This window comes from Dermochelys coriacea, chromosome 8 (genome assembly GCF_009764565.3).
Source record: "Dermochelys coriacea isolate rDerCor1 chromosome 8, rDerCor1.pri.v4, whole genome shotgun sequence".
NCBI classification, from domain to species: Eukaryota; Metazoa; Chordata; order Testudines; family Dermochelyidae; genus Dermochelys; species Dermochelys coriacea.
Window position 1 is genome coordinate 1225158 of NC_050075.1, and position 10446 is coordinate 1235603.

Sequence of the window (10446 nt, forward strand, 5' to 3'; positions counted from 1 at the left end):
ACAGGTGGAATTGCTGGGAGGGAGGCACAGGCAGGGGGACAGGACTGTGAAAGGGAGCCCAGGCCACCTGCCACGGTCCCTGGGAGAGGCTGGGCTGGGCAGGGCAGGCTGGGGACGGAGCGGGGCCCTCCCTGGCAGCCCCATGATGGCTCTGTGTTCTTCTTTGTCACAGGACATTGGGCGGAGTGAAGGCAGACTCCTCAGCATGCTGGAGATGTCCGAGTGCAAGTCTGCAGGTGGGGCCACCACATCTCCAAAGCACACGCACCATCACCCCCACTTACACTGTGGGGCCCGGGCTGTTCGACACAGCATTGCTAGCCACTGGGAGTAACCCAGCGCTGCCCCAGTATCAGCTGGCTCTGATCCCACCAGGGGAGCTGGCTGTTGGCAAGCCATGGGGGAAAGACCTGGGCCTGTATCTCTTCCCCATATGCTCCGGGAACCCCACTGATCTCCGGGCAAGTGCTCCTGCCGGGGGCTCCCCTCTGCTAGGCAGTGGCTGACCCCTACAGCCCATCACCTCTCTTAGCACGGACAGAGCCTGGGGCCACTGACCAGAGCAGGCGGGGCAGAGGGACACCAACACAAGTGCTTACTGGAGCTCTGAGCCCATTGGTAACAAGGGGTCTCAGCCCCTCAGCCTGACCCAGTGGGCAGTGGCTGATTTCACCTGCCACGCAGGCTCCCAGGGACCCGTGTGCAGGCTCTGTTGGGGCTGGCTGTGCCCTGCAGTACGCCCATGCCCCATGTCACCTGAGACGTGCTCCTGGCCTGGAGTGGAAGAGAGCTGGCAGCTGGAGGTGGGGGCAGGCTGTCTAGCCAGCCTAGGGTGGCCAGGCTCATCCCTAAGCAGATGGAGCGCTTGGGGTAGGAAAAGCCTCCCCAGCCCTGCTGCTGATGTGAAGCGGGGGCTCCATGCTCCTGGCTTGTCCCCGTGTTGGACTCTGGGGCCGATCCCCAGAACAGACGTGTCCCAGTCCCTAAGTGTGCTAGTGAATGCTGTGCTCCGAGAGTCGGCCCTGCTGCAACCCGGCATCGCTGCTCAGTGCGAGGGATGGCCCGGCCAGGCGTCTGGGATTGAGATTCACTAGGTGTGTCTGTCTCCCAAGCATGCCCCGGGATGCAGCCTGCCTGCAGCCCGGGCTGCTCCTGCTAGCGGAGTGCAGTCGGCTTGTGTCAGGGTCCCCTGCCCCACATGGAGGCATGTTGCCGCGGTCAGCAGTGCCGCTGGCTCCCAGAGACAGCTGCTGCGTCTATATGAGGCTCTGCTGTGTTCTCATTGCAGATGCTGATGCGGGGGCCATGCTAGCAGCAGGAGGAGACCCGAGGTCAGCCGGGGCTTTGCGAACTGCAGGTTTTCTTTTCCCTGTCTGCCCTGCCCCAGCAGCGTGGTGTCGCTGGCTGTTCTGGGCAGCAGTGCCCGGCACTGGCTGTGACTGTGCCACCGGGCTGTGTGCCATTAGTGCAGAGCCCGTGGAATGAGCACGGCAGAGAGAGCAGAGCTGGGGCCCTGAGCCCCCTTCTCGCAGCTCCTCTTGGTGTCCTACTTCCACCAGCCCCTCAAGAGCCACTGGGACAGGCCACTTTGCCTCTGGCTCAGCCTCAGTGCCAGCTTCCCACTTCATTCCCCAGACCGTGTCCCTTCCTTCCTGGATGCCAGGCTGCTGTGGAAGCCGGGGTCTTTGCTTTTCTCCCTTGAGCGCTCCTTGCCCAGGCTTGTCATCTCCTGCTGTCAGCAGTTTAGCGGGGCTCCTGGGGAGTCATGCTCAGGGCCCCCTGCAGCTGACCAGGCTTGGTGCTGGCCAAGGACAAGCTGGCTGGAGGCTGTGGCCAGCTAACCTGTTTGGAGGCTTTGTTGGGATCCTCCCTGGCTCCTTTGAGGGCAGAGCGGCTCAGCCGGCAGAGTGGGATTGGGGACGGGGTGTAGCAGGCAGGAGGCTCGGCAGGCAAATCCTGCAAGGAAGAGGGGTCATTCTCCACTTGGGGAAGGGCAGGTGGTGGCTGGTTCGGGGGTGGGGGAACTTGGTTTGGGATGTCCTGGGCTGCTAGACTAGAGGACTGCCCAGCCCACTCCTGGGGCTCATCCCGGGCCCTTCAGCGAGCGCCCAGGCCAGCTGTGCAGGGGTGCATCAGGCAGCTCCTCCTTTCCAGCTGCTGACAGGATCAACGCCAGCCAGTGATCAGGCCTGGAAAGGAGACGGGCAGAGCGGCTTGCGGCATGAATGGGAGCCTTGGCAGCTGGGCCTAGAGGCGGCTCAATGGTGGTGGCTTCTTGCCTGGCTTGACATTTCTCTCTTGCATTCCCTCCTCCTCTCCATCAGGCGCAGCCCGTCGGGGGCTGAGGAGGAAGCTGGGTGCAGCCTGGCCCCGCAGAGCCCCCTTCCACACCTGGCTTTCAGTGACTTGCCCATTCCACCCTTCGTGTCCACTCCCGAAGCCGCAGGCTACCCAGGGGGCTTCCAGCAGCAGGCAGCTCGCAGCCAGCAGCAGAGCAAGGGCAGCCGGAGGAGGAGAAGGAAATTCTGAGGCTTAAGCCATGGAGAAGGGACCTCGGGAGACCCACAGCGAAGGGGCAGCAGGGCCGTAGCCTCTGCAGGCCTGGTGCAGTGACAGCCCCGGGCAGAGCCCCTGCCTGCAGCCAGGCAGTGTGACGTGCTTGCGTGCCAGACTGGGAGCCGGGAGGCAGAGACTTGCTGTGGGGCGCTCTCCAGCCAGACATTGACACACATTGATGGGTGTGTTTATGGAATGGCAGTGACCCGGGGGAGCATCCGGTGTCTTTCTTTGGGGCCAGGGCAGGGAGGAGCAGCGTGTGATGCCCCAGCGACTAGAAATCTTGGTGCCCAGCGCTGGCCTGGGCCCGCCCCAAAGGCCCTTGTGTCTTGCGGGGCTGCTGTGTACAGTGCTGTCCCTACCCTGGCCGCGCATAGGGCTGGGCTGTGCGCGGGGCCAGCAGAGGATCCCAGCAATTGCTTTGGGTTCTCCTGAAAGCAGGAGGGTTTCCAAAGGCGGGGGTGGGGGTGCCGGGGCGCTGGCATTAGCTGTGCACCCAGTTGCTTGTTACGTGAGGCTCTGGTGCCCTTTGATCCTCTCCTGCTCCAGAGCCCAGCGTACTTCCTGGAGGCCTTGCAGGCTCTGTGGGGACTGCGGGGAGCTGGGAGAGCCCCTCCAAGCCCAGGAAATGCCAGAGCTTCAGAAATGCAGGGTGTGTGATGTGGGCTGGCCCAGCCCTCCCGAGTCCCATGGCACCTGCTCAGGCTGGGCTGGGGCTCCCGCAGTGCTGCATCCTGTACGGAGGCAGTAAGCCAGGGAGCTGGGTGCTGGCGGGGACAGGCATGGCCCTGGGAGCGGCTGCTGGCTGGGAATCAGATGTGTGCTGAGAACTCTGCTGGTTTACAGACACAGACTGGCATGGCAGCCGGTGGGCACAGATGGGCACAGCAGCCAGCAGGCACACCACTGCTCCCCGCCCTGCATTCACCAGAGACTGCCAAGCTCAGAGGTGTGGGCTGGGCCAATGAGCTGCTGCCTCAGCCCCCGCCCCGAGGCCCAGCCGTGCTCAGGAAGTGACCTGGAGGAAGGCGTGGACCATGCTGGCCTTACCAAGGGCTAAAGGGAGCCCCAGCCGCTGGCACAGGTGCCCCCAGGCAGTGCATGCATGGTAGCCAGGGCCCAGCTTTGGCCTGGGGCCATGCCAGAGCCTCCCCAAGCCCGGGCCAGAGCTCTTCCTAAGGGTTCTCCACCTGTGGCAGCCCAGCCCCCCATTGTAGCTGGCTGAGGCCCCTGAGTTGCTGGAGCTGGGGTGGGGGGTGTTCTCTGTTTCTGCCTGGTGCCCCCTGGTCCTGTCAGCTCCAGCAGGAATTCTGGGAAGGGGGTAAGACCACATCTAGTCCCTGGGCCCCGGCTAATGGGGACCCTGGCAGTGGCTCTGGAGTCCTGGACCTGGGAGCACGCTGGGGGCAGATGGAGCATGTGGGACCCGGAGGCAGCCGGTGTGCCCGCCCCGGCACCAATCCCATGGATCTGGTGTCCCAGTCCTAGCACATGGTCTCTCCCTGCCTCCCCAGGCAGCATGGGGGGGCTGGTGGCACTGCTCCCTGGTGCCTGGGCAATGGAAAAAGGCAGGTTATAACGTGTTAAGCCGGGGGGAGTCACCCCCCACCCTAGCTGCTGCAATTGGCTCTGGAGTAGGGGCAGCATCAGGCCGGCTCTCCGCGTCTCAGCTGGCCAGGGGGGAGAGCTCAGCCTCCTGGTCTCGTCCATTCTCTGCTGTGACCAGAAGCAGACTAGGGGTTTGTGGGGTCCTAGGCAGAGCAACTGGGGGCCCCACCCCTTCCACTTACAGTTCTCCCTGCCCTCCCCCTGCCCCTCATCCCAGCACTCCTGCCAGGGGGCTGGGTCAGGGCATGGGGGCACCCAATTGGCTGGGGCCCCTGGTGGCCCAGTGGCTAATCTGCCACTGGCTGCGATGGCTGCCAACGGCCAGGGATGCTAGTGGGGGATGAACCACCCCCTTCCCCGACTCACCCCACACAACCCCCAGGGGGCCGGCCCAGAGATTCCGCTTGGCAGGTTCTGGCTTTGTGTGCCAGCTCCCCCAGCAGCAAGTGCTGGCAGAGCCGGGGCAGGCACACATGGCTGGGTAGTGCCCCCAGCTCATTAATCCCACCGGGCCTGGGTCACTGCACAGACAATCCCTGGCCAGGCCAGGAACCAGAGCCGTGCCCAGGGCCTGGAGGGGCTCGGTGTCTGAAAGGCCAGCATGGGCCTTTCTCCAGGGCTGTCGCCTCCTGGAGCTGGCTCTGGGGGATGCTGTGGGTCCCAGCTGGGTCCAGCTCTGCTTCAGCCTCAGCAGCGACCATCCCCAGCCCTGCTCCCACTGCCGGGGGAGGCAGCTGGTTCCTGGGGTTTGTTCCCAGCGGCAGTCTGGCTTCCCTCCCTGCTTGGCTGGCCTGGGGCAGACCTGAGCCATTGTCTCCCAATGGGACAGTCCCCTCCTGCTCTGTGGGGCACAGCCAGTGACCCTTCGTCTGTGGAGTGACTGCAGGGCCCCGGCCCGGGGAGGGGGGTGCAGCTACGCGAGGGCTTGTGACGCAGCAGGGAGTGGGGCAGATTGACTTGGGGATGTTGCAGGGGGGGTTTCATTGGGGAGGGGAGACTTCCCTTGAGGGAAGATATCTGAGCCAGGAGGGGGGTTGGGGCCAGGTGACACCTGCCCGGGAAACTGGACAAAGGCGGGAGGAGGAGCTGGGGGAGGCTGGAGGAGATGGCTGGAGGGGTTTCCAGTTTTGGGGAGTTGGCTGGGGAAGAGGAGGGAGCCCCAGGCTGGGGTCTAATCTCCTTGCCCCCCAGAAGAGCCTGACTAAGGGATCCTGTTTATGCCTGCAAACTCTGGTTTGAACTGTGTTCCTGTCGTCTCTAATAAATCTTCTGTTCTACTGGCTGGCTGAGAGTCACGGTGAATCGCAGGAAGTGGGGGTGCAGGGCCCTGACTCCCCCTCATGTCATGACAACTGGTGGAAGCAGTGGGATGTACTGCACCCCGTGGACGGCGCTTCCTGCAGTAAGTGACTGGGGAGCAGTAAACGAAGGGAGATTAACAGGGACCAGGCATGCTGAAGATTCAGAGAGAAGCGGTTTCGGGGGGCAGAGGAGCTACGCTTAACCCCAGGGAGTGGTGACCTGGAGAAGGCTGGCACACTAGGGGGTCCTGGAAGCCGTGGGGAGCTGAGAGCACCCAGGCCTGCGAGTGGCCAGCAGGGAGATGGATGCTAAGTGCCATAAGAGCGACCTGGTGAGCTGTGCAGGCAGAGGGGGCTGCGCATTGGGAGGCTCACCAAAGAGCAGCTGATTGCCCAGCTGGAGGAGGAGGGTGGCTCCAAGGAACCGATCCCTGTCTCTGAGGGAAGCAGCCTGGCAGAGGCAGTGTGGACCCTGGTGCCTGACCCAGCTGGGAGGGGTCAGACGGCTGCCGAGGGCATCCCGAGACCCCTCCTACCTATGCCTGGGGAGGAGCCCAGTGAATACCGAGGGCACCCTGACCCCGGCAGCTAGCCAGGGATCTTCCCAGCAGAGCTCCCCATCCTTGGAGCAGAGGCGGCTGGAAGGGGAGAGGGAGATAAAACTGAGAGAGCTGGAGGATCGCAAAAGCAGCAACAGCGTGAGCTGGAGCTGGCCAAACTGAGGAGCACCGAGCCTCCGGCTGCAGTGAGTGAAGGAGGACCAAGACTGTGCCGAGCTTTGATAAGTGCGTCCTGGCCCAGCGTAAGGAGGGGGAGGACATAGATTAGTGCTTCTCAAGCTATCTGATGTGGGGGACCAGCATTTTTTTTTCCAATGTGTGTGCAGACCAGCAGCCAATGGCTCGCAGACTGGCACCGGTGGGCAGACCACCACTTTGAGTAGCGGTGACATAGATGACTTCCTCATTGCCTTTGAGAACACCTGCGAGCTGCACCAGGTTGCCCCTGCGTTTCTCACCCCCTTACTGCACCCCAAGCAGTGTCAATGTACAGCCAAATGGAAGGGGCAGAGAAAAGGGACTATGAACTATTCAAAAAGGCCCTGCTACACGAGTTTGGGCTGACTCCCAAGAGGTATCGGGAAAGGTTCCAGAGTCAGTATCAAACCCCTGAGGTCACATATCTGCAGCGGGCCACCCGCATGGAGGATTATGCCTTCAAGTGAGCAGATGGGGCCCAGACGAAGGAGGACCTGCTCGACCTGACTGTGCTGGAGCAACTGTATGAACAGCGCCCTTCCAACCTGAGGCTATGGTTGGTGGACAAAAAGCCAGAGAACCCGCAGCACCCAGGGCACCTGGCCAATGAGTTTGTGAACAGCCAGTCAAGGGGTGGCAGGGAGGAATCCCAAAGGAACAGGCCCCCCATGATGCAGAGAGAGAGTCACCCTGGGACCTCCCAAAGGGGGAACATGGCGAACCCCCTCCCAAGGGGAACATCTGGCATCAGGACCACCGACCCGCTCGAGGGAAGCAAGGGGACATGAGCTGCTATCACTGTGGCCAGAGAGGCCACATATGGGCCCAGTACCCCAAACTCAGGAACAGACTGAGCAGACTGAACCCACACAGGGTTAACTGGGTAGGGACCCATCCAGATGAGGGGAAGGCTTCCCAGGCAAGGGGGGCTGGCAGCTTACCACCTGCTCAGGAGGGAGGAGTGCCCCAGACCAGCGCCTCTGGAGGGCTGGATGCTCCAGACTCAAGGTTCTCGGTTTACAGGGTGGGTGCGGGGCTGTCCCTGCGGAGCGAGTGCCTTGTTCCCCTGGAAGTGGATGGGAGGAAGGTCCAGGGATACTGGGACATGGGTGCTGAAGTGACGCTGGCCTGGCCTGAAGTGGTGGCCCAGATCGGGTGGTGCCCAACACCAACCTGACCCTGATGGCAGAACCTGTGGGGAGGGTACATCTGAAATGGGGGGCCAAGGAGGGCCCCAAGGACATGGGGGTGCACCACCATTTGTCCACTGAGGTGTTGATGGGGGGTGACCTGGAGGACTGGCCAAGCAACCTCCAGGGTGCCCTGGTCATGACCCATAGGCAGAGCCGCCGAGGGGCACTGCACCCTGACCTCGGGAAGGATACCTCACCGGAGGCGCAGGACCCCATCTCAGTGGGGAGGGGGCGCTATGGGGCACGGCACAGAGAAGCTGCAGCCTCAGACCCGGCCAGCGAGAAGGAGCAGGCCCCCATCCCTTCCCCAGCTGCTGAGTTCCAGAAATCAGAATATCAGGGTTAGAAGGGACCTCAGGAGGTCATCTAGTCCAACCCCTTGCTCAAAGCAGGGCCAATCCCCAGTTTTTGCCTCAGATCCCTAAATGGCCCCCTCAAGGATTGAACTCACAACCGTGGGTTTAGCAGGCCAATGCTCAAACCACTGAGCTACTTGCGGAAGCTCAGGGACATGGCCAACCTCAGTGCGGTACGGACCATGAGCAGAGGTTGCCGGGAGAGGTTCCTGTGGGAGGAGGGGTTCCTGTACCGAGAATGGGCTCCCCCAGGGGAAGTGGAGTCCTGTGGGGTCAGGAGGCAGCTGGTGGTACCCCAGAAGTGTCGCCGCAAGCTACTGTACCTGGCCCATGACATCCCCCTCTCAGGGCACCAGGGAATCCAGCGCACCCGGCAGAGGCTGCTACAGAACTTTTACTGGCCTGGGGTCTTTACCACTGTCCGGCAGTATTGCCGATCCTGTGACCCCTGTCAGAGGGTGGGGAAAGCCCGGGACAAGGGGAAAGCAGCTTTGAAACCTTTGCCCATCATAGAGGAACCTTTCCAGAAGGTGGCCATGGACATGGTGGGGCCTCTCAGCAAGACGACCCGGTCGGGGAAGAAATACATTCTGGTGGTGGTAGATTTTGCCACCCACTACCCTGAGGCAGTGCCCTGAGCTTCCACTGAAGCAGACACCGTGGCAGATGCGCTGCTGACCATTTTCAGCCGAGTGGGGTTCCCCAAGGAAATTTTGACAGACCAAGGATCCGGCTTCATGTCGGCCCTGCTCCGGTGCTTGTGAGAGAAATGTGGGGTCCAGCCCAACTAGGCCTCAGCGTATCACCCCCAGTCCAATGGGCTGGTGGAGAGGCTCAATGGGACGCTAAAGATGTTGCTGAAAACCTTTATGAACCAGCACCCGCAGGATTGGGACAAGTACTTACTGCACCTGCTGTTCGTGTACAGGGAGGTACCCCCAGGAGTCTACCGGATTTTTGCCTTTCAAACTGTTATATGGAAGGAGGACCTGGACCTGATGAGAGACGAATGGGAGGGGAAGGCCACTCCCAATGGAGAGTCAGTGGTGGAGTATGTCCTGATCTTCCGAGAGAGACTTGCTGAACTCATGGGCCTGGCCAGTGGGAATGTGGTGTTGGCCGTGTGTGGACATTGGGAGGAGCAGGGAGATGACCCTTTAGTAGATCTATTCCCTGGGACCAGAGCTGGTTCACCCCTGGAAACAATTCCCCTCTTGGATCAGCTAACCCCTGCCCAGCAAGCTGAGATCAGGGGGGTGCTGCATCTGTACCGACACCTGTTTTCCAACCAGCCTGGACGCACTAATCTGACTGTCCACCGGGTGCAGACAGGATCGCACCCGCCAATAAGATGCTCCCCCTTCCAAGTCACAGGGAAAACTGCTCAGGATCTGGAAAGAGAGGTCCGGGACATGCTGGCTTTGGGGGTGATCCAGCCATCGGCCAGCCCTTGGGCCTCGCCAGTGGTGCTGGTCCCCAAAAAGGACGGGTCGATCCAGTTCTGTGTGGACTATTGGAAGCTCAGTGCCATCACTGTATCTGATGCCAACCCCATGCCCAGGCCTGACGAGCTCCTAGACAAACTGGGAGGAGCTCAGTACCTCACCACCATGGACCTTACAAAGGGCTACTGGCAAGTGCTGCTGGATGCAGATGCCCGGCTGAAATCGGCCTTTATCACCCCTCTGGGGCTCTCTGAGTTCCTGACCCTGCCTTTCTGCCTCAAGGGAGCGCCGGCCACCTTCCAGCGCCTGGTGGATCAGCTACTGAGGGGGATGGAGAGTTTTGCCGTGGCGTATATTGATGACATCTGTGTCTTTAGCCAGACCTGGGAGGACCAGGTGTCCCGGGTTAGACAAGTGCTGGACTGACTCCAGGGGGCTGGGCTCACCATAAAAGCGGAGAAGTGCAAGGTGGGGATGGCTGAAGTATCTTACCTGGGCCATCAGGTGGGGAGTGGCCGCCTAAAGCCGGAACCAGCTAAGGTGGAGGTGATCAGAGACTGGCCCGCTCCCCACACCAAAAAGCAGGTCCAGGCCTTTATTGGGTTGGCAGGATACTATCGAAGGTTTGTGCCCTGCTTTAGTGCCATAGCCACCCCCATCACCAAGCTATGCAAGAAGGGGAAGCCAGACAAGGTGGTCTGGACCGAGCAGTGTCACTGACGCCTCAGACACGGGCCTGGGGGTGGTGTTAATGCAGGAGGATGAAAAGGGGGAGAGACACCCCATCGTGTACCTGAGCAAGAAGTTGCTACCCCAAGAGCAACCCTACGTGGCCATCGAGAAGGAGTGGCTGGCCATGGTGTGGGCCCTTAAGAAACTAGAGCCACATCTCTTCGGGCGACACTTCACCGTGTGCACCGACCACTCTCCCCTGACCTGGCTGCACCAGATGAAAGGAGCCAACGCCAAACTCCTGAGATGGAGCCTGCTCCTAAAGGACTATGACATGGACGTGGTCCATATGAAGGGAAGCGCCAACATGATAGCGGATGCGTTGTCCCGGAGAGGGGGCCCCAAACTTCTCCAGGTCACTGGTCAGAGTGACCCCGCTCAGTTCAGTCTCTAAGTGGGGAGAGATGTGACGCAGCAGGGAGGGGGGATTGTTGACCTGGGAATGTGGCAGGGGAGTTTCACTGGGGATGGGAGACCTGAGAGCCTGTAACCTGAGC

At 61.4% G+C, this 10446-nt stretch overlaps 1 protein-coding gene across 7 annotated transcripts in view; it reads left to right on the plus strand.

The window, feature by feature from the left end:
* UIMC1 (ubiquitin interaction motif containing 1) overlaps positions 1–5441 on the plus strand; it is a 59568-nt gene extending 54127 nt beyond the window's left edge. For 6 of the 7 annotated variants that reach the window (XM_043520617.1, XM_043520616.1, XM_038412664.2 and 3 more), the window contains 3 exons: positions 173–236; positions 1289–1331; positions 2325–5441. In XM_043520617.1, coding sequence (XP_043376552.1) covers positions 173–236; positions 1289–1331; positions 2325–2529 — 312 coding nt within the window. In that variant the 3' untranslated portion in view covers positions 2530–5441. Of the gene's footprint in view, positions 1–172; positions 237–1288; positions 1332–2324 lie in introns of those variants that run through there. The other variant, XR_006283203.1, reaches the window with a different exon arrangement.
* Positions 5442–10446: the final 5005 nt, after the last annotated feature.